Genomic DNA, 24143 nt, shown 5'->3' on the forward strand with positions numbered 1-24143 from the left:
GGACAAAACCTTTGTCCACATTCCCCTCGACTCCTGCCGGCACTGTACAAACATGACGATTGTGCGTCTATAAATATCCATCAACAGCGAACCATTTCAAAATGAAAACACAATTCGGTCACGTTTGTTTTTTGTACCACTATTTTATTGATGTCATTCTTGTTTGTGTCTATGGCTTAGTCACCGACATGTGCTTTAAACTGCATGTCCACAAAGTGCAAGTCTTAAAAACAGCAATATTCATTCAGTGGAAGAAGCACAGAACCTCTGGCACAGGAGATAATACACACAGTCATACAGTGTATGTGTGTGTCTCGCACTCATGTGGGTGTAAGGGCTTCTTGGGTTACATTCATACATCTGGTACAAATAATTTCCGTTCGCAGTCATCGAGGCACATCATTTAAACAGCTATCGCTGCATGAAATTCTAAGACATCAGTACGTCATAATAGTGTATTGAAAATGGTGGAAAGTGTGATATTTCTCAAATCTGTTATTTTTGGTTCAGAAATTGCTTGCAATCAATGGTGTGTATAGTAACAACTATCATTTACTATTTGTGGTATAAAATTACCAATTTGAAACAGTAAGTTCAAAAATGGACCAGAAGTGTTTACACACACACACGCACAGACTGCCTTTTCACATTGACTGTACAAAACACGACTCCACTAGACGACATTGTTCAACCTACAAATGAAATATAAAAATTAGGTCAACGTTGCAGTCAATCGCCAAAAATGGGTAAATATGACGGTGGGCTTGGAGGACTTTCTTGGGCCCCTGTGGAACAAGACGTTTCCAGTAAGGGTCCAGTGGTTGGGAAACAGAGACAGCCCCTCCGAGGAGGGTCCTGGTGGGCGGTGGTGTAGGGTGGGGCCGGGGGCGCGGGGGGGGGGGGGGTTCTGAGAGGGCTTTCAAAATGGGCTGGAACAAAAGAAGAAACAATGAAAAATTAATGAGGTCATCCAACTCAGTCGGGGCACAAACTGACAAAACCCCGCCCCAAACCAAGTGTTAGGCAACCACCACCAACACTGCCCCTCGTCATCATCATCATCATCATCGTCATCAACATCATCTTCATCCACCATGAGCCACCACTGGGTGTTGTTAAGGCTTCGCTGTAACGAGGCATGACAAGGGCTTATGGGGGGTGGATGCTACAGGGCAAACAGCCCAAAAAATGGCCATGGCAGAAAAAGCCTTCTACCAAGCGGCTCTATCCCCCCCGAATCCGGGAGGACTGCTGCAGAGAGAGACGCTCACACGTGACTGACAGAAGAGATCAACAGAGTCAGGCTTTGAAGATTATGATTATGATTATTATTATCATAATCATGGTGGTGGTGTTTGCTCCCTGCCTCAAGAGCCTAAAAAGAGCATCCAAAATGGATGAGATAAGAGATGTTCTGGGTTGTTCTGTGGCTCAGCCTCACCCTGCAGGACCTGTCAGCATGTGCGTGCGTGCGAGTGTGTTAGTTTAAGCCTTTTGACTAGGGAGAATCTGGTATCCACCACAAACATAACGTTTTGTTTATCCTTATACTGACTTTTCTTAAAATGTTAACGGAGGGGGACATGTGTGCATCCCAAGGTGAAAGGTAATATAATTACTAGGGCTTACCTGAATACATCATTTAAAACTTTGAATATTCTTCAGGTTTTACAAACAAATATTTGAATATTTGGAGAGAGAACCTAAAAAATTAACAACACAGATCTTTCCATGCCTGATTCGGAGACGGCGGAGACCATAGCTGTTGATCGCGTTTGTATCAACTGAGAACGTGTTCCTTCACATTTCTACAAAGTTGTAGAAAAAAAGCTAAACTACATATCACTTAAAGCCACCTGGACGTCGGTGGCTTTCGGATGAACTCATCGGTCAGAGTGCGACTCTGTAGCATCAGAGCTTCCGTGTTCTGAAGACACACTGCTTCCGTAATGTGAGAGTAGGTCTACTTCATATAACAATTTGATGGTTTGAACATGGGGCGAAGTTTAGATTCATTGATACGGCAGGTCTAGCGCTATTTACCTAGAGCAGGGATGGGCAACTGGCGCCCTAAAAGCAAATAATAATAATTGATCCAGTTACAGAAAACTCGGTCAAGAATGATGAGAAGAATTCATAGAATCCAAAGGCAAACCCATGTGTCTAGTTTGCTTAGAAACTATATCAGTCATTAAAGATATCCACTTAAGTCGCCACTACAACTACTACAACTGCAATGAATATCATGCTTGTTGGGTTTGAGTTCATTGAGTTGTTGCACCCAATGAAGGGCCCTCTTTATCATAAAAGTTGCCCATCCCTGACCTAGAGCGAATCGCACAGGTCGTCATAAAAAGGAAAACCGTTACCGTTTCTATTCAGGATTATTAAATAACCAACCCGTTATTATTAGTTGGTAGTGTATTTTGGTATATTTTGGAAAAAGTTCAAAATAGCTGCTTAATTAGATTTTTATTAAAACCCCTTCAAAAAAATTACCCCCTGCTCGCCACAACCCTTATTTCTATGCCTTATGTTCCACGATCCTAGCCATCCATTCATCCATCCATCGATTTATATTTTATAAATATTATCTATGGATATTTTATCCCTTACCTATCACTATTTGAAGGCTTCATGTATTTATTTTTTGAATGGCTATGCAAATTCAGAACCAATGGTTTACTGAATTGAGATTCGAATACCTATCTGAAGGATGCATATCCAATTATTCGGACTGAGCACTAATAATTAATATTAGCATGATTTTACTGGGAAATGAACAACACACAGATATATACATATACACACATACACAATACTTTTCTGGATGTTATTGCTCCCGCTTTATAAATAATGCAAAGGTTGTTTAATAATGTTGTAATTAGGTGGCCTTTAATTTGACATTGGGGTCAATGAGGCACATAATAGCAATTCCTTGCTTGGATGCCGGCTTATCTTTCCAATTAATCTGATTAGGTTACTGCCAAACATTAAAAGGGTTAACTATCTACTGATTCACATAATGTTCTACCGCCACCGAGTGGTGGAGTGGGGTACTGCGGAAGAGGCTGTAAGTAGACGATAAGTGTAGTTTACCTGTGTAAGCTTGGGTCTCATCATCCGACGCTCACCAGCTCCGACTACTCATCCTCCTGTTGGAAAGAGACACACCTGTAAGTGAACTATAGGTCCTGTTAGAACACTGCGCCATGGTTGAAACATTAGTCTGAAAAATCGTTTATACAATCAGTCATTTACGACCTCTTATTAGTATTGGACTAGAAACACGAGGGAAATTGTGGTCCCATTCACTAGGATATTGTTCAACCAAACATCCGCAGAGGAGAACGTTGACAAGATCAAGACACAAAAAAACCCACACATAGTACTGGGCTAGGGGGCCTGATGCTCTTCAGCAAGAGTTAGGTCCGGTTGGAGAAGGGTATTGCTTACAGATTGAAGAAATCCTGTATGACCAGACTATGTATCTTTGAACTAAACTCGTGAGTGGGAGGTTGGTTGTTGGCTTGTGCAGGGGCTTTTGGGAGAACGACAATCAAATGTTTGTTTGGATTGTTGTATTACTACCTTTGTTTCATCCACATCGTCCTCCTCCTCCTCCTAAGGTAAATTCATAGCAAAGAAAGAGAAAGAAGGACGGGAAGGTTTTCCATGAAGCCACAGAGCCAATGGCAGTGGATTGGAGGATATTAAGTTAATGGATGAAGTTAAGAAGGCTTAGGGATGGAGGCGACAAAATGGAACCCAATAGCATCACAAGAACAAATTCTTGTTAAAAGTTAGTAGAAGTAGGGAAATTCCAAATCCAGCTCACACTAAAGCTGTTCAAAAATTGATTAAATAAATAGATGAAATGGTGTTAAGGTCCAACACACTTTTAAAGGTCAGGTCTGGTGTGAAATAAGAGAGGTCTACAAGAACAGGGGTCCCGACGGTCTTTCCATAAAGTGAAGGTGCAAAGCAAACTTGCTCAACAGGACCACTGAAGCTGCCACGCATCATCGCTTGTGAAAAGATTGGATCACACATTTCCCCTGGGCTCCAACATGAGGATAGAATAAACACATTAATACGTTTTTCATTATACTGCTTTGCCAGTGGTAGCTCCTTCCTTTACACTCAGTTTGCCATAATATCATAATTCCAATAGATTAAGCTAAAATAATGATAATCCCAATCTAAGATGTAGACGGGAGGCATATCCTCAGTACTGGGAGCGGAAAGTAAACTACCCATTTGTTCAGCGTTTCTCAGGTCCATCAGCCCATTCAAAAACAGGCCCTACTTATTCCCTGTGGCTCAACTTTGGGAAACCATAAAAATCTTATCATATGAAATGCCTTTTGAATGCAGTCACAAGATAAAAGCTACAAAATAAAACATCCTGCAGGCGCAGAGAAACAGTCTCTGGATGCACTATGAGGACACTGAGCGAAGGCACTACACAGAGACAACACTACATGGGTACAATGCAGTGTTATGTTCAATGACAACCTCAAAAACAAACTGGTTAAAGACCCAAATGGAGGATTAGAAACCATGACTGACGGCTTCCTTTACAAGAGAAGAAAGAAAGTGAATGTTCACATGAACCCATTTCGTCCATTATGTGCAGACACATGCAGGTAGATGCCCATTTATTTCACTGTCAGAACATCCACACCATGCCAAGTGGAAACAGGGAATCGAACATCTGAAAAGTACCTCTACGGCTTCCGCCTCATCTTCTTCCTATTGGAAATGGATATTAAGGGAAGCAGGGATTAAGCATTTAAAAAAATTATATATATATATATATATATATATATAATATATAAAGAAATCTATCAAATGTGTTGGTCCATTGAACCACAAGGGGAGAATTGGCAAGTGCTGAATGTTGGAATGTTGTTCACTGTAATCACACAGAGTGAACCTGAGGCTTCAGTTCAATCTCCCATGCACCACACAGAGAGCTCCAGATGGAAAAGTAATATGAATGCAGTCCATGCAGCACAATTATAGACGGCTGGGGTAAGGGCAGGTGGTGGGCATACTGGGCAGAGGGCGAGGGAGAAATATGCAAACTTAAACATCTACTGCCTTCTTGGAAGAAGAAGAAGAAAAGAAACACGATGCCAAAATAACAATGAAAACCACTGCGATGTGACTGCCTCATCGTGCTCCTGCAATGAAAGGTGAAGACAGCAAAGGAAATTGAAAAAGGGAGGGAGAGGACGAGAGGATTGAAGGCAATATAGGAGGAGGACGTGGGATGGAAGAGGTGAAGACAGTGATTGTTTGGAGGAAAGGGGGTTATTTTGTAATCTTTTCACTCTGCAGTACAGCAGCACAAAAGTGGCCTTTCTCCTCCCTGTGTGTTTGTATTTCACTCAGGTAGGGTTTCAGGAGATGGCATCCTGTGAATAGGGAGGATACTGAATTACCTTCAGTCTCCCTACACAGTCTACCCCCGTATTGATGTTCATTTCAAGTGAGTCAATGACCAGTGTGAAATAAAACAAGTGTATACCCGTGTTTGCATACAGGCCGCTTTGTGTGTGCGTGCTTGTGTGTTTTACAGAGCGAAGGTGAGGAAAGTTATGGATATATCTTTATAACAAATAAATGTAATACAGATGTATTCAATTGCACCATCACTCGACTAAATAAGTCTGTTTTCACCAGGATCAGTCTGTAATGCTATAAGATACCATGGTGTGAGGAGGCCTGTCAAATCTAAATTGGAAAAACTTGCGATACAATAGAAAGAACTGAAGGAATGTCAGATCAACAGGGAGAAAGAGGAGACAGGAAATCAGTGGTGAAATTGAGGAGTAATCGGATGACAAGACAAGGAGAGAAAAAAAAAAAGACATAAGGAAAAGCGGTTATAGGAAGAAATGTCACATCAATCTACCTCAAGCTGTCGCAGCTCTTCTTCTTCCTAGAGGGGGTAACAGAGAGCGGGTTAGAAGGAGAGAGAGTGTGGTGGGGAGGGAACTTTAGACAAAACATGCTATGGAGGGGGACAGGGAGGGTGAGAATGGTAACAACAGGGACGATTTCAGGCTGTCAGGACACAGCAACGAGACTGGGGAATAAATGAGAAACAGGACGTTAAGCACATGAGAGAGAACAGAGAGGGAGATGGATTACAGAAACCATCCGGTAAAAAGGTGAATACAAAGAAAAGTTAAATAGGAAGGAGAGAGAAAGAAGGGAAACAATAAATGATAGAAGGAACGGTGGAAGAGACAATGACACAATCTTAAGGATATAATGATGATGGTGGACAGCAAGGGCACTAAAACTACGACGTCCCAACCTCCCAAACTAATAAAGACATGAAATTATTGCGCAAAGAATGAGTAGAAAAGAATCCTGCTCTTGGCCACAACAAACCCACAAGACTGGTGACTATAGGGAGAGATGGCCGCCGACAAAGTTACCTCTGAATGCAAATCCTGTTCCTCCTGTGGGAAGCAAACCGAGAGGTGGACAAAACAGCCAGAAGTTATTCAAAGCTGTGGTGTATATCTGTTAAAACAGCATGCAACTTAAAAAAAAGGTGTGAGGCGGTGGTTATATTTAAACTAATGCAATATTAACCGTGGAGGTAATAAATAATATAAATTCACAATTAAGAAATGGGCTTGTGGGTGATCGGTGCGTTTGTAGTTGTTGATTGAATTAGTTTAAAACCAACTAAGTGATATAATGTCAATTTATGACATGAAGTTGTACATTGTGAGGCACACACACACACACACACACACACACACACACACACACACACCACACACACACACACACCACACACACACACACACACACACACACACACACACACACACACAAAAAAGTATAATGTGAAGTATGTTCTACTGTCATCTAAAATCATGCATAATTGCTCTAATTTTTTGAGGTGTGACACACATGCAAGAGGAAAAGGAATGTGGTTTGTTTGGCACAAAATTCCCCACTCCACAGGAGACCTGCAGGAGGGGAGAAAAGGAAAGACGAGGTAGAACTAAAAGGGCTAGGTTTTAAGTGGTCATAAAGAGAAAGAGGAAGAGAGATGGTTTTCCAGGCACTGAAATCACACAATGTTTACAAGCAGCTACAATGGAGAGGAATGAAGGTTAATCGTTACAGTTAAACAAAGAAGAAGAGTTAAAAGATGCAGAAAATAACTACACACAAGGGAGCCCCCTATGGGCCCAGAATAATAAGAGACTAAAGAAAAGCTACAACTACTACAGTGTTTAACAACCCATGCTCAGAGAAGAGTGTATACCTCAGACACTGGCTGGTCATCTTCTTCCTACAAATTGTTAACGGAATTACCTTGTTAATTGACTCCCATTTGCTTGGGAGGGGCGGGGGTTTGTTTACTTGAACATGTTTAAAATAGGATGTAGGTCAAGATAAATCATAATATAGCGTTTCGTCAATGTTAAATACAAAACCATTTTCTAAAAGATGAGATAGGGTCAAACTAATTAAAAAGTAAACTGCAAGGCACACAGTATTTGATTGCAATAAAGCCCATAGCTCAACAAAATCCATATAGACAATTTGCTGCATCAGATAAGATTCAAGGAGCCTGATGAAATAGAACAGAATGGTCCCTCATAGACCAATACGTGACATTATAAAGGCTAAACATTTACTTTGAAAATATCTACCACTTGAAACTGCTGTTGTATATCATCCACTGTCAGTAAACATTTTGGCATTTAGCAGTAACAAGCAGTAAGAATAAAATTAATTCATTGTTTGTTTAATAAAGTGAGTCACTTTAGTCACGCCTTGTTTCCTTTACTCACAAGCCAGAAAAGAGAGGCGTTTCATCAAAATTCACTGACTATGACCCAAAAAGCAACATAGCAAGTAGATTGCTATTGACATTTTTTAAGACATGAATAGTTTATACAAAACATGCATTTAATGATGCAGCGACCAAGTTTACTACAATGAAACCTATTTAAGGTCCTAAATAGGCCGTAAGAATGTCCTTTAAAGTTACAGTGCATTTTTGCCAGTTTTGGTCAATCACTGAAAAATTTATGTTTACCTTATCTTCGTCAGCTTCTTCCTGCAGAAGACAAGGGGGGGAGGAAATTATTAAAATATAGTTTAATATATATTTTATTGAAGTATACAAAATTATGTGAAACTCACCTCCTCTTCATACTCCCCTGCACGAGCCTCCTGGAGAAAGAACAAATGTATGTTCATAACGTATACTTTGAGAATAAGACATTATCTAATCCATTTTATACAAATTCCGATTTCAACAGAAACCTTCCCTCTAATCCTACGATGCATGACCACACAGATTTGACCCACACACACACAGGAAGGCCTCGGTGAACACAAAGTCAGGTACATGGAAGTGCACAGTATGCATATGTTTACATACACACCATGACACAAGTACACAACCTATGGTGAAGGGGACAAGAAGTACAATGGTAGTCACTGCCATGGAGAACAGAATGTAAACAAAGAGAGAGAGGGAAAAGATGGACGACAAACAGATCAACCCAAAGAAAAAAGGTACAGTCACAAGGAATGTGGGTAAACGTCCCATGCTACAGAAGGGAAAAACAGGTGTGTGTGTGTGTGTGTGTATGTGCGCGCGTGTGTGTGCGTGTGTCCAGGTACAAACTTGTATAGGTGTGAGGGGGACGACAACAGCAACTGGTAAAGGAGACAAACTCTTGGAATGAAAGGAAAATGGGCGGCATTGACCAAAAAAAAAAACAAAAAAAAAAAAACAAAAAAAAACAAGGAGAGAGCACAGGCATGGAAGGGAGCAAAGGAGAACACAGAGGATGATGAATATGGTGGTACTGAGGGAGTAGGAGAGCAATCCAAATATTAAGAGGGAGGCGGATAGGGTCATGCTATACGGAAGGACGGAGGAGGTAGGAGGTGGGGGACCACAGCACAGGATTGAAGGTAGGGGGCATTTACAGCGTCCTCCGTTTCTTCCACCGCCTCCTCTTCCTCCCCCTCTGCAAGGGCCTCCTCCAACCCCACGGCCCGATCCTCCGTCGCCTCCCCTTCCACTTCTTCTATTGTGTCTTGCTCCTCTCCCTCCCTGTGTGCTTTCCCGTTACGTTCCTCCACAGGAACCTCCTCACTCTGGGTTGAAAATAACATCACAACTTGCCATCAAGGAGGCGCGGGGTAAAGTAAATGGATGTTGGGAGGAGGGGATTTGTGGGAGGGATGAAACAAGATTAAAGGCTGTAAGGGAATACTTTAGTTTGGAATGTTTTCAGGAAAGTTTCTTGCATGGAAGCATATGGTGCCATTCAAATGTATAAACAATCTAAAATAAAACGATTCAAAAAAATGGAAGAGGGAAAACATTTGGAAAAACAACAAGCTATATATTGTTAAGACATTATATATGAACTGCTAGGTTTTACATAGGTCAAGTAAATTCAAATGCAATCATGGATTATCAAAAACTATATATTTAAAAAGGGATACATTATTCTAAATGAAACTAATGTCACATGCATGCAACACAGAGATTAGCTGCATTCCAATCACTGTGAGCAGATTAGCCTATGGGAATTAAAGGATGGATTACAAGACAACCAGAGGAAAAGTGAAGAGATGGGGGGGGGGGGGGGGGGGGTAAAGAGAAAAGGAGGAATGGAGAACGGACATCAAAAAGGAAGGATGATTAGAAGCAAGGAAGGCATTACTATTGATTTATCAAGGTTCTCCTCTGTACTGGTTTCTTCGACGTGTGTGCCATTCTCCTTTACAGCGCTTTTTTCTGCCTGTAGCGCTTCCTGCATCAGGGAAATGCAGGGTTATATCTACGCACCATCACCCTGACGTAGGCGAGTCCCAATATACAAGCGGAGCGGTTGTGAGATCCTTCAGCTTTACAAATATGACCTTACACAGTTCATCCATCACCCATGAAGTGCAAAATTTGGTATTTATCTAGACTTAATCCAAGTCGGCAGAGGTTGTATTTAACTAGTGTTTATCTTCAAGTTAAACACTGTCATGACTCATGATGACCTTAAGGACATTTGGCTGAGCTATTCCGTTACACAAGCATTTACACTAATTCCCTAAGTAGGTAACCAAGAACACACAAAAACGTATTTAAGTTATGCAATCCCACTTATTCACGGTTAGGCCATGTTATTTTCCAATATTAAAATCGACTCAATAGATAGGTGCATGGGTGTAATAGGAGTTCCACCTTGGATCCTGGGGTGGATCCAGCCCTAGGAAGGAATAGACCAGGTTGTCCTCCTTGGCATTGAAAAAGGTTTCATAGTCCTGTGTGGAAGGAGAGGACATCCTTTAACCTTCTGTATCTGGAACATCTTGCGATACATATAAATAATATAGCTAATCACTAGATGGCCAGTAATTGAAAGTGTGTGTTTTAGCAACATCATTTTGCATCTATGAAGCTCATGTGTCCGGTTAGACTGTCGGTCAGAGCAGAGGGAATTCATCAAGTTAAATGTTCAAACATTTATCAAGTTGGTTAGCTTGCTCACTCTGAATGGTTTTTAGACCATTCATTTTAGACCATTGGTTTTTAAAAGCGTGGGTTTGAATTGATTTGCAACGCAATATATGATGTGCCATCTATTTAGGAATATCTCACCCCACAGTAGCCCTCTTCGTTAAAAATCTGAGGGGGCAGAGGGATGCCATTGGAGGGCTTTTTTTCTGAAGGGACGTTCTCCCTCATCCACATTCGGTTGTCCTCATTGCAGGCGATGTCTAGTGGAGTGTACTCCACCTTCAGAGCCTCGAGGAACCCGACCACATCCTGCTGCTTCTTCTTGATCTGGGGGGACACAACACAAGTTGTGGTGTCTTCCAAACAGGGGAAACGCCCAAAACAATAATATAGCTGGTCCCTGGAATAAGTTTACAATTGTATTTAGGGTAGGCCAGGTAAAAATAAATAAATAAATGAACACACTGTTGTAAATATATGTAGACCCATTTGTGTTTGAAGAAAAATAGCAAACCTTGTGTTTACGCTCAGGGACATGACATGATACCTTTGCTGAGCGACAAGTGAGGATCCGTGTAACTTAAACCTGTTCAAGCAAGTTTGCAGACTACACAAATATGTTCCAAAGACTGCTGGTCAATGGTGGGGTCTTTTTTAAGAGGTTGCCCTTATTGGTATGGTATGTGATCACAGCGAAATAACAAAACACCAGCGCACAAAGTAACTCTAACACAAACAATTGTAGCTCACATACAGCCACCCAGTAAAGTGCATAGGCCAATGAAGTTAACGCACGACGAATGGGACTCCTAAAATCTGTGGCTCTTTTTTGAAAGCGATCTGCTTCAGAACCAATTCCCCAGTGCAAATAATGCGTAAGTTTATTTCGTAACACAATTCAATCGCACAGACACATGCTTACCGCAGTCGACCCGGACGAAGAGGCAAGAAATACTTTGATCACCATTTTTGTCACAATATAAGATGTAGAATGCAACAAGTAGGTTCTTAAAGGAGCAGGCGTCCCCCTCTAATATTAGTTCCCAGGGTGAAGGACTGATCCGCCGCACCGCGGAGGCTATTTTTGTCCTCGGACTCCATCACTGCGGGATTGGTGGGCTGGCTTCCAGGCAGCAGCACCGACCGAGTGATTGGCAACTTCAGCTGTCCGTCGGCACGGAGGCCGTTAAGTTAGTTTGCAGTGACGTGCAAAGTGCATATATGGACAGAAATAGACCCTGACAAGTACTGGTGGCTGACTAACGTTAACCCAAAGACCTGACGTGTACCTGCCAATGAAGGCTGAGAGCACTGAACTCATTGAAAGGGTACACGCGGAGTGTGTTGAATTGCCATTAGGCTGGAATGACCGCCTTCCATCGCTTATATGCACATTTGGAAGGCTTTGTTCATTTCCAAACTTCCTAAACAACCCCTTCGCACTACTTTTCCCGTCATCCTTCGGGCAGCGCCCCAGTAGTCACCATGGTAACAAGATCATTCACAAAATTCCTTGAAGCATCCTAGAACCGACTGAGAGTGCGTTCAACTTGTGCACACCTCGCTTATTAATTAAAAAAAAGAGAGTAAATTATAAAATTGTTCATCTAAAGTCCCTGCTCTGTTCACCTGTAGACTACGGCAACCTTGGACAATGTAACTCACTTTAAAAATTCGAACGTGTTTTTCATGTTTTAGCGTGTTTCACACAAATGTGACAGTTGTTTTTTTTTACGGATTTAATAGGCCTGCTTGTCACTAGCGATTTGTGTTACCATTGTTGTCTAAAGTATTCCCTTCGTACAAGTACAACATTCATTGTAACTTGTGTAGGATTTGATCCTGTAACAGAGAAACCCATGCCCTATAGACATGCTATCTAGACATGCTGCAGAGGCTGGAGGTGATGCTGGAGCATTATCACCTCCAGCCTCGGCACCATGTCTAGATAGCATGGTGCAGAGGCTGTTGGTGATGCTGTTGGCCGTGTGATTGACGACCATGATAGCTCTTTCTCAAGCCATCCCACGCCTGCTAGTTACTCAGAGTAGGAGGACTTCATGGGAGCGGAGGATTTGGACTGTTCAAATAGCCTCCCAAGACTTTGAAGACCTTGAATTCAAAAGAAAACCCAAACAATCCTTGTATTTAGTGATTACCAGACTGGGACCGAGCACATACAAAGAAAGGAGAGGTAAAAATATCTGTCTGTTTTATAATCACACTGAATATTCCAAATGGGGATTCAAGGTTCAGAAACAGACCACATAAGGTCTACGTTAGATATGTACCTACAACCAAAATGTGTTTTTTCTTTCCTTACGCGAAAAGGTGCACAGAGGCCATGCTGCCCGTCGACACCGCACCAAGGAGCTAAGCAGCCAGCTATGGGGACCTCAACAGCAGCTGAACCCCCACTGAAAAAAATCAGACTCCTGTAACTGCAGCAACATGGCCACACGGTGGCACTACAGCGCCATGAAGACTCTCACTGGTCTCTCACTGGTTCTTTATTTTGCTTGTTCAAAACACCCCACCCGATTCTCGAATCAGAAATTAAGCAATAACTTTTGTTGTTGTTGTTGTTACGCAAACAGGGCAAAAATGATCATGAATCACCTTGCTAAAATGCTCTCCAGCCATTTCCATTATTTGAGCTTATAGGACGACTACACATATTAATTGGATCGTTTGGAAGGAAATATAGAAAAAAAGTATTTGGAGCAACTTTAAGCCCGTTAATAAACAAATATGCTCATAATTGTGCCTGAATGACTTCCACTGAAAATACATTTTCTAATAATCTTTTTTTCCCCCAGCACAGCAACGAGCTGTGTGTACTACACAGGATGAGTAGCGCATTAAGGACAGTCTGGGGCAGCTGCAGCACCAACAGGACCGCAGCTCACCAGAGAGAGAGGAGCTTATGCACCCTCGAAGAACAAGAGGTGGCAGTGGCAGATACAACACCGGCTGAGGCTTTCAGCTCCGGCTCTCTGAGCTCTGTCGGTCTTCGTTCAGTCAGCAGATAGCGGCTGGGAGCACAGAGACCATTCCAACGAGTCGAAATGCAGGCTCTCTCCCTTTCTTGAAGAGAACATTAATAAGCTGAGTCACAAAATATGTATAACCAAAGTATGTTGACTATGTTTATTTTAAAGCACCATGTTGCTACAGCACTGCTTGGGGTTATGATCTGGCAATGCTTTCTTTGAGTCATCGGGATTCAGGGGCTATGTAATCATTAAAAAAAATCATCTTCAGTCACAGAATGCTGTTTTGGATTAGTTATGTGACGTCTAAGGTCATAATATGTGTGTAAAAATAGGGTAGTAGGCTACTCATGAATGTTAGTTTTGCTGATATTAACACATTTTGTGATGCAATTTACCCAAAGGAGAGAGACAGAGAACTGGGCTTCATCAACATTTATTCCCATCGATTTCCAAAAGATAGAAGAGGAAGACCCACTCTTAAGTGGCTCCTTTTAATTAATGTGGACCCACCTCAGTTAGCGAATTGGTTAACTTGGTAATTTCCTGTCTCCTCTTCTTCCCATTGCGGCTGCCGGTATTCTGCCCATTTCTGCTACCCATCAAATCCTGCTAGCTAGTGGTTCGAAAATTCACGATCCTGCGAGCGCATTCATTAATTTCTGCTACCTTTTTGGCTGATGGTTAGTATTTTATTTAAAGCATGTTTTGAACTGCGCAATTATCTTAAAAATAGGCTTTAACATTGCGCCTTTTGACCTGTAAGCATATAAATATGTGCATGTACACACTGGCTTTGCTACCTTATCCAGTGGCGAACTTAGGCCTTTGAGGGCTCCAGGCGAACAGTAATTTCGGGGCCCCTGCATCTACCGGTCTAATTTACCTAATATGGCATAATGAGATACTCCATACAAGGGATGAGCAAAAGTCACTATCGTGCAACTGTTAATTATTTATTTACCTTAGGTTTCCAGTAGCTCACAGGGGGTTGGACAGGGCATTGTTGTCAATTTGTGTCACCTGCAAAGTTTGAATAGCACACAAAACAAAACGATTAGTTATGGGGACACATATTACACTGACTGTTAACCTAAGATGTCATCATTTACCTCTTCAGTCTCAGTGTTTCATTGCCTCTCCTGTCTCCTCGCTTGTTTTTTCTCCTCTCTCTCTGTCTGTTTGTCCTCATCTCTCAGTTTGTTCTCAGTTTGTCCCCATCTGTGCTCTCTCTCTCTCTCTCTCTCTCTCTCTCTCTCTCTCTCTCTCTCTCTCTCTCTCTCTCTCTCTCTCTTCTCACCGCTATTTACTGTTTTGAATTTTACATCATTTCCACATACACGGGATGAGCACGATGCGCTTAACATGGAATAGTCCATGTAGTGCAGACTGAAGGGGGGTTTACAACGAAAGACCGTCAAAACATGAGTAATTAGACATCCCGATGCTACTATTGTGAATAGATTTTTATAAAAACAATAAATATGGGGAAAAATATAGAGAGGGCATTTTGGGGGCCCCAAAAGGCCTTCTATGGGGCCCGTGGCTCTTGGCAGATGCCTGATTTGCCAAATAGTACGGCCCGCCTCTGGTCTTATCTTTACGGCACTGGGTCTGGGAGCGGAGAAAGTTTTCGTCGTTGGTGGGGAGGGGGGCGACGACATCTTATCATGTTATAACAAGATATCTTGTTACATCAATTTTAAATACTTGTGTTTGTAATGCTATGGAGTAAAGGTGGAAAGAATCATTTGGGGAGCATATTTTGATGCTCTTTTATGACGTCTTTATGGAAGATTGCAGGGGTAGCCTATGTGGATAGACCAATTGCCTCTATCAAATAATGCTTCCACTGCAGAATCACGTTATTTTACTTCACTACTCACCCTATGTAGGCTACACTGTAAGAATATGGGGATCATATTTTGATGCTTGTTTATAAAGTCTATATTGAAGATTTCAGGGGGTACAGTATGTGGATGGATTTATTTACTTAGTTTACAATGAATGATTAGAGTTGCCACAGTTTAAAACATTATGAAAAACATTGATTCTAGGGAATGTAGAGGACTACTGTGTTGTATGCTCCTTTGCTGGAAAAAGAATGCAGACGAGAGCATGTTTGAAATTGTAAAGTATAACATAAAATATGTGCTTTGTATTATTAATTGACTCAAAAATGAGTGTGCATATTACCCTACAATGTACCTCATTGCAAATTGTAATGCCCTTTTAATTGTTTTTCTTCACAATTGATGGTGCAGTGTGAATTGTTCAGTCGGTGGGCACATTTTAAGTGTGCCCAAAATGGCCATGACAATAGCGCTGCAAGAAATGCCTCAAAATAAAATAACGATTTAAGATCTTTGGTTGTTTATATTATTGGATCTTTTGAATAATTATTATCTATTGTGTATATAAACCCACATATACAGAATCCCATTCAAAAACATAAAGGCCTACAAGTTTTAACAATAGTTTGCTACACTTTCTTGTTGACGTTATTTAGTTGAATTGATTATTGATGTTTTTTCTTTACATTACATACATTGCACATACTGTACCCCTGAAATCTTCAATATATACCTTATAAAACAGCATCAACAGTGTACATGGGGTGAGTAGTGTAAAATAACATGATTCTGCAGTGGGAGCATTATTTGATAGAGGCGATTGGTCTACAGATCAAATACGCTATTGAGTCGCACTACGGTAGCAAAATCTGACAATGGAGCAGAAATTGGTAGAACACCGGCCACCTGCATTCCTCTCAGTATTTCTAAGGGCTTTTGAAGTGGTAACTTTACTTTGCGCTGAACATTATGTAGCTGTTCAAATTTGTATTTAGGAAAGTAGGCCTCCCAGGTTAGGAAATTACTGCATACATGTCGTAGCTATGAAGAAAGTGTTTTGTTATCACATTTTCTTTAGGGCAGCCTTTATTGTATAAAAGCCCTTTGTTTTATATGTATTAGCAATAATATACCAGGAATAATTTGCTAACCAGAATCAGTAGGTTGATAAGGCCCAAGAGGATGCAGCCCAACCCTCCCATGAACAATGTGCTGGTAAGCAATTGATTAAAAACCACAAATGTAGATTGCCTATGATTAATTTTAAGACCAACGTTACAAAAGGGTTATGTTTAAAGGTCCCATGGCATGAAACGATATCCTGCTCTGCCTGAGAAAAATGAAAAAGCTCAGACGCTCCAATTTTGAATTTGGCCCCATATGTCGTCATAAGGGGCCAGGTTACCTCCCTTCTCTGCTTTGCCAGCCCAGAGAATTTGGCCCACCAATGAGACAACGAGCTACAACTGTTGTACACTTCTTAGTTATTTGGATAACCGTTCTGCTGTTGGTGTTATGGCCCATAACACGTCGGGATCTCTGACGTCTCTGGTATTTCCACAACAAGAATCGTAGTGGGGGTTATCTCAGCCATGGCTGAGAAGGAATTAGGGGCGGTGGCCCCTCGGCGCTGCCTGCTTCCGAGATGGTGGCGCTCGGCAGCGGGGCTCTGGCGGGAGACAATCACGGTCAACAATCCCTTTCTCCTCCATGTCGTGGTTCAGTCTACTTCAGATTGATGTGTAAGTGGAAGAACAAGAGACGTCTGAGGACCCGATGCAGTCGTTCAGGATTCATAATATCGTCTGGAGGCACACACAGCTTTTGGCCGTGATAATATATATTATATGATATAAATATCTATGGATAATATATTATTTAGATATAGAGCTCCAGGACTCCCGGCGGAGCACCCGGAGTGTTCTACAATATTTATGGAACACAGCCAAAAGCTGTTTGCGCCTCGCCATTGCGATACATCCACTGTAAACACGAGCGCAAGGTACAGTAATTCTGCACCAAGGCTGAATTTCTTGAATGTCTTCAAACTGTATTAAGGGCCCATTAACACCTATATAAGCATGCATAAAGTAGCATACCATGGTCCTTTAAGGTAGCAAATATTTTGGTTTAGTAGAGCAGTACCAGGAGTCTGTTTACAGAGGGACAATTTTCAAACAGCTATTAAGTATAGAAAAGATGAAGACCTTGACCAATGATATACACTGCAATAAGCCCTACATTTTCCCCATTAATCTTTAAAATTTCCTTTTACAATTTCTTTGGTACATTATAGCCCGTCTTTAGACTCAAACGGGATTGAGTTTTCAGACCCGGAAATCCCATAGCCGCTGACTCTGTCTGCTGATAATGAAAATAGCTGGGCAGCCAACCCCCTCCTGGATTAGAAAGAGAGCACACACACAGATGCACAGGAAAGTCAGCTCAAAGACCCCTAGGCAGCCCTCCGAAATAGCCCCTAACCTAAAGGCACACCATACAAATCCCCCAGTATCGAATGCCGCTATACTTTCGAACAAACCATCAAGAACCTCCACTCTGGGAAGTCAGCTTACAGCCGCCTAAACCTGAGCACCCTAGATGGATTTGGAGAGGTGCAGCTAGAGCTCTTCAGCACGATGGTTCAGAAGCCCTCATCCAACAGCCTGCTGCATGGTAACAGCCCCCGTCCTGAAACTACTACGGAACCTCAGAGTAAGGAAAGTAAGAAAAGGACAGGAAGAGGAACCCTATGAGGGTTGTGTACAATCGGATTGATAATTCAGTGGGTGGCCAGACCATGGACCTATTAAGGGCAAGACAGTGAGAAAGACCCAAGGCTGGATAAACACTGCCATTGTTGACACTAGGGTACCCTGTCTGTGTACCCTCCCCGAAGGCATTTACTTTGTGTTCACGTTAGGTGATTTGGTTTTTGTTGGAGGCAGCTAAGAGTATCCACTTCCCAGCAAAGCATTAATTTATTATCAAATAAATAAAAAAAATTCACATTGTTTACATACAACTCAAATCATTTAAAAAAAAAAATTACAACAGCATAATTGAGCAATAAAATTATGCAAAAATAAAAAATAAACATGGACTGTCCATCAAAGGGTAAATCCATATAGCTTTAACATTTCATATCCTTCTTACTTGGTCCACCAAATGCGACAGTTTTTAGAAAGCACAATTGGGAGCTACGCCCTCAAAAAAAGTCAGGTTACATTGGAAGAACCCTCTGATGACCTAGCTGACAGCATGGAGACCAAGACTGACAACCTTGTTGCAGACAACCAGCCAGCATGTGATTCCCACGCCACCTGAAAATAACGAAAAGGTTCATCCAAATGTGACTAAGGGAAAAGCTACTGATTCCAACATATCAATTCATTTTGATCGCCCTATAGGTGAAGGGATTCTAGTAACAATTCTATCTATAAAGACATTTGTTTACTGCCATGGTACATTGTTGTCTTTGCATGAATGTATCGTGTTTGGGAATTTAAATTGAGATGTCAGTGCTGTGTTAATATTACCTGTTACTCCAGTTGGGAAAGCCACCAGGCGTTCCACAGGAGCAATCCATTTACTGGGAATCACTGTCACAGGATCAGAGTAGTACTTCCAAATCAGAGAGATCATGAGGGCCGCCTGCCAAATAAGAACACAAAGATTAAAAAGACAGACATGTTTACATTAGGTTGCAATGTATTTGAAATGCATTCAAAAAGTTAACAATTTCAGTTTGGATACAATTATGACCACCTACCTGTAAAATATAAAACAGTATGTTCACAACCCATTTCATTTTAGCCTGTTGTGCAGTTCTTGATTTCACTGAAAAAATAAGATTGCACCAAAGTAAGCAAGTATTGTTATAGGATTATAAACAGTTTAATTTACCTTAAAATGTAAACACTGAAGCAAATGGCATTCAATTCAAAATTAGATATTAAATATATGCTTACATTTGTGTAAAATATGTGTACGTTACATTTAATAAAATAAACAATATATTAACCACATCTCAGACCTGGAATGCTTCATTATTATTCTGTAAGTCTATCTGTGCCACAGTGGATGGTCAACTTGTAGAGTTATAAGAAGCAATAAGTAGGTTAATCATGACAAATACAGTACTAAATCCTGCAAAGATCATCATCACATTAAAGAGTAATGCCAAGTCGAAATAATAGCTTCTCCGACCGCAATGCTACAACCAGTGTGTTCTACTTTCAGATGTGCGTGGGAACGTTTGTGGTTGTCCATGCCTGTGTGTTCAGATTCCTATTCTCAGTGTACCCAGTGTTGCCGGATGTGAAACCACTCAGCACACAAAAACAGTGTGCTGAAGCCATGGAATCAAGCAAAAAAAACCACTGTATCAACCCAGATTGTACCCGACCTATAAAGGCTTGTCCTCTTTTGAAAACGAAACTAACTATGACAGAGCTGTGCTCAAACACAGGCAAATCCTGTAGTTGACTCATGAGCCGTTTTATAATTTTCAAACAATCAATAAATTGCTAACGTATGCAACAGCTCATGAACGTACACTGTACGATTTGTCGTTGGTCATTGTCAAAATGGAATAATGTCGCTTGCCTAAAGATATATAATGTTTTTCTCGGCTTGTCTGAATTGCACTGGTGTTCGTAAAGTGTCCTAAACCTGGCAACCGGCGTGAGCCTCGAGGCTGGGGGGACGGAGACAACTGTCCAATATTTTGAATTTTCGACTGCAGTACCCATTTATAACGCTCAGTGTCATGTTACATAATTATTAATGTACCTTTAAACCAACGTGTCTATTCAAAGAGGGATGGTGTTTTGAATGTGCAAGTCACGTGGATGTTAGAGATACGCAGGTGAGGAAAGTATGTCCCTGGCATTTAGCCCACCACGACTGGTGGCCCGAATGCTGTGGACGGTCTCCTCTTACCATGCGTCTTCAATTTGTCCGTCGTTTTGTTGATTTTACGCTCCAATCTAGCATATCTAGCAAACTCGTCCATCATGCTAATAGAGGAGTGTTCCTTCTTCATCTCCTGGATCTCTGTCCTCATCTCGCTCTCCTGCTCCGCATCTTTCTGGACCACTCTGGACAGCTGCAAAATAACAGCACGTTTAAGATCTTACAATGCGATCTGATAAGGACACAGTCGAAGTCATACGTGTTTTACAATAGATAACGTTAATACAATTACAAAAACGAGTGCCTGATGTTTTTGGTGTAAGAAATATATGCAACAAAGCGAGCTAGCATTAACTGGGCTTGAGACTAATAAACCAGGAGTACTAATGTTATGTAATATATTGGTCATGTTATTATTTTCGTGGCTTTTTCTGACTAAGCTTTGTGTACAGTGGGGTGGCGAAGGTACGTCTCGCTTAGAGAATAGTCGCAGCTCAGCTAAAATGTAAGCGACACATTGAAAGACAACGTCTTGAATACTTACAAAGGACGACACTGTTGGGAGAAGTATTTTCATGAAATTGCAAATGAAAACCGACACCAGCACCAGGAACCACGCACACCCAGACGCCATGTTTATTCTTCTTCTTCTTCCTCCAGCCTCAGCTTCGCGCCGCCTGCAGTGCTTTACCCGGCTCACTACACTTTCACACAGGGCATGAAGGAAACGAGCAATTCTTGGTTTAATGTAGTTTTATTTCAAATGGAATATGTATGAACAAATATCTGTGGTGTTGTAATGTGAACCCATTTAAGAAAACCAAACATTTTATATAACTAGGCCAACATATCAACGATATATTTTTGTCCTTTCCCTCCATATACTTTCCCATTATTATAAAAATGGGAGTGAGGTCAGCTGATTGGCACATAGACCTAACCATACAGGTAACTTGCTTTGGTTTAAAAACGTGTTGCCTGTGTACCAAAGCCAATGAATGAGACCAGGGGGCGGAGAGATCACCCTCTTGTCCCTAAGGTTGGTATATACCAGAGGATCCAATCCGGTTTAAGCTGGTTTCTTGTGCCGAAGGAACATTTATGTTCGGAAGTTACAGCGTGTTCTCACGAAACATATGCAGTGAAGGAAATTGTGCACACTCAGTAGGATAGCTCACTGTTACTGAATTTATAGTTACTTAAGGCTACATTGTTCTTGATCTGTAGACTTTACGCGCAAAGCCATCATGGGAAAAAGGAGCAAAGTAAGTTGAAATGAATACATTGTGTGCCGATATTTAAAAATACATTTTGCAATCGATAATTTCGAACAGCATGCTGTTTTATTCATGCTACAATATTGCAGTGTGCACGCTTTAAGAAGAAGTACGGTGTGCGCTCAGGTCTTTGGTGTGTGCCCTGTTGATATGGAAGTGGCGCCTTTTTACTTAGTGCAGTATAAGGTTCGCGTCGCTAGTAGTTGCGTATTGCGATATTTTCGTCCATGTTGTTTATTTATGTCTTTGGATGGTGGGCAAATAACATTGTACGGCCTCTAAAACCCATTCGTCTTCTCGATAAAGAGATTAGACAATGGAGTTTGTAGTCACCAGCAATGTCCGTGTGGCCCTTGTAAACATTGTGTGCGTAATTGGGTATCTGGGACGATTTGGTTCGTTGCTATTACTCGACTATATCTTGCCTAACCACCGATTAGGTGACCATTTACACGCATATATTTGATATATATACATATCGTCACTTATGACCTACGTGCTCGTAGGCGTAACCTTAGCCTATAGTCAGATTGTTCGCGAAACCCTATGGACACCGGGAACAGTCTTTTCTCTCAGCGTCATGGCAGTCGAGCGCCATTCTTAAAGCAAATGGTCATAAACAGATTTAAAGGACCACTGAGAAAACAGTATTTGCACAGTTCCATTGCAATCATTTAGTTATTGTGGTTATGTAAAAGCTGTACGGTCGGTTGCAAATATCGCGTTTAAACGTTTTGGTGTCGATTCGACCTGGCTTTTGAAAATGCATGTCCGGTTGTAGATAATGGGACAAGTCTCGTTAATGGCGCGAGAAACTACTGTCGACATTGGCCAGCGGTGTGCCTTCGTGTAGCAAACCTAATAAAAGTCCACGTGGGGGCGGAGCAGCCGTCCCGCATCTTACTCGATAAGTACAGTTTGGCTTCACAAACTTATAAACATTATTTTTTTGGTGTTGGATCATTTTACCAACCACGTTGATGAATGGACTCCGCTGAATTTCATTTTGGTGTTTTTAAAAGGGTATACATAAGAACAATGCATCTCCAGTAAGCTATTTACATATTGTAATGCAGACTATGTAACCTGCTACTGTGGGGGATAAGGCAGCGGGAACAGCATGTGATGCGCCCATCCCCCTGACATTACACGCCCACATTTGTTCGCTTGTGAGTTACTGTCTTTAAGGTTTTTTTCTTCTTCTTTTTTCACAGCAAGCTGTTAGCGATGCTGAAAACGAGGTTAGTATGGCTCTATGACTAATATAACATCATATTTACTTAGTTTGGTTTGCAACCACACATTCTGATTAGAATTGTATACAATCAGTTGTAAGAAAAGTTGTTGTTTTTCTTTTTTTTTAGCCAAGGAGACGATCTGCAAGATTGACTGTAAGTAACTCCTCCAATTTTTTTGTCAATCTCAATGAATTATATCCATGCACTATATCCATGCACTATTTCATGCAGCTGTTATTTAATACTAATTACAATTTGTTTTTAGAAGCCAGAGCCAGAGCCTAAAGAAAAGGTAACAAGTCAAGATCACTTCTAAACGTATACTCAGCTAGTATTTTTGTGTAAGCTAAATGCATATCTGTTTGCTCCTTTAGCCACAGAAGGCATCTGCCAAGAAGGCAAAAGCAGTAACTAAGGCCAAGCCAGAGGTGGCGAAGGAGAAGGAGGAGAAGAAGAAGAAGAAGGAGGTTGAGGTGGAGGAGGATGTAGCTGAAGCAGAAGAGGCTTCGCCCGAGAATGGGGAGGACAAAGCGGACGCAGACCTTGGTACAAGATTTACCTCTGTGACATCCCCACCCACTTTCCCGTCTGGCAGAACAGCAGTGGTCTAAAAGGCATCTTCTCTCCATCCTCTAGGAGGCTCCAGCAGAGGAAACGGAAGAAGCAGCAGAAGATGCAGAGGCTGAGGATAAAGAAGAAGAAGAAGCAGAATAACGCTAAACTCATTCATAAGCTCTCCTGAAGCTCCTGAACCTCCTTTCTTAAATAACACAGAGAATTTTATATCAACTATTTTTTTATGAAATGGCAGTAAGGGTTTTAGTGGTAACATTGTAGATTTTCTTTTCAATGTTAAAATGTGTACCTTCAATTTTTACCTCTGTGGTTTTGGGAAAGGATAATATTGTGTTCATTGAGGAGTGTGTTTTTTTTTTTTTTTTTTTGAACATGTATGTTCTTTTGTATCTTCTGTTGGGGGAAAAATAAACCAGTTATATTAATCTGCATGAAATGCATTCTTTTAGCAATACATATTTTGATGTCAGGAGAGTTTGGCTAAAACATTCCAAAGGCTACATGAGGGACCCGTTTGTAACTTGGATATTTTGGGGGATTTATAAAAAAAGAAAAAGGTTTGTCTTGACTGGGGAAAGTGGAGGTTGTAACTTCAAACTGTTTATCCATTAATCTTCCATACATTGGTTAGATTAACTGTTCATTCTTCCTTTAATAACTTGTTACTGGAAATATTCAGGCAATGGTTCTGTGAAATTACATTTTCTGTTTGCAATGACCGGTTATATCATTTGTATAGCTATTGTAAAAGTGTTATTTTGAAT

At 41.2% G+C, this 24143-nt stretch overlaps 2 protein-coding genes across 2 annotated transcripts; one reads left to right on the top strand and one right to left on the bottom strand.

Moving 5' to 3' along the window:
- Window positions 1–17540: 17540 nt before the first annotated feature.
- LOC130405813 (guided entry of tail-anchored proteins factor 1-like) lies at window positions 17541–21000 on the bottom strand. The gene is made up of 5 exons (XM_056611054.1): window positions 20833–21000; window positions 20316–20481; window positions 19144–19211; window positions 18911–19025; window positions 17541–18694 (listed from the first exon to the last, which is right to left on the bottom strand). The coding sequence occupies exons 1-5, from the start codon at window positions 20920–20922 to the stop codon at window positions 18621–18623; spliced, it is 513 nt and encodes a 170-aa protein (XP_056467029.1). The 5' UTR covers window positions 20923–21000; the 3' UTR covers window positions 17541–18620.
- Window positions 21001–21285: 285 nt separating this feature from the next.
- LOC130405818 (non-histone chromosomal protein HMG-14A-like) lies at window positions 21286–23910 on the top strand. Its single transcript, XM_056611063.1, has 6 exons — window positions 21286–21553; window positions 22780–22806; window positions 22930–22956; window positions 23069–23095; window positions 23178–23343; window positions 23438–23910. Exons 1-6 carry the CDS (start codon window positions 21536–21538, stop codon window positions 23515–23517), a joined length of 345 nt encoding a protein of 114 aa, XP_056467038.1. The 5' UTR covers window positions 21286–21535; the 3' UTR covers window positions 23518–23910.
- Window positions 23911–24143: the final 233 nt, after the last annotated feature.

Source organism: Gadus chalcogrammus, chromosome 16 (genome assembly GCF_026213295.1).
Source record: "Gadus chalcogrammus isolate NIFS_2021 chromosome 16, NIFS_Gcha_1.0, whole genome shotgun sequence".
Lineage (NCBI taxonomy): Eukaryota > Metazoa > Chordata > Actinopteri > Gadiformes > Gadidae > Gadus > Gadus chalcogrammus.

Excerpts from the sequence above, each read along its gene's own strand:
- LOC130405813 (XM_056611054.1), bottom strand. The coding sequence starts at position 20,922 with ATGGCGTCTGGGTGTGCGTGGTTCCTGGTGCTGGTGTCGGTTTTCATT. Across the intron at positions 20,482-20,832 it reads TCCCAACAGTGTCGTCCTTT|CTGTCCAGAGTGGTCCAGAA; the intron begins GTAAGTATTCAA and ends GTTATTTTGCAG. Across the intron at positions 19,212-20,315 it reads GGACAAATTGAAGACGCATG|TGAAATCAAGAACTGCACAA; the intron begins GTAAGAGGAGAC and ends TTATTTTTTCAG.
- LOC130405818 (XM_056611063.1), top strand. Across the intron at positions 22,957-23,068 it reads GACGATCTGCAAGATTGACT|AAGCCAGAGCCAGAGCCTAA; the intron begins GTAAGTAACTCC and ends ATTTGTTTTTAG. Across the intron at positions 23,344-23,437 it reads GGAGGACAAAGCGGACGCAG|AGGAGGCTCCAGCAGAGGAA; the intron begins ACCTTGGTACAA and ends TCTCCATCCTCT.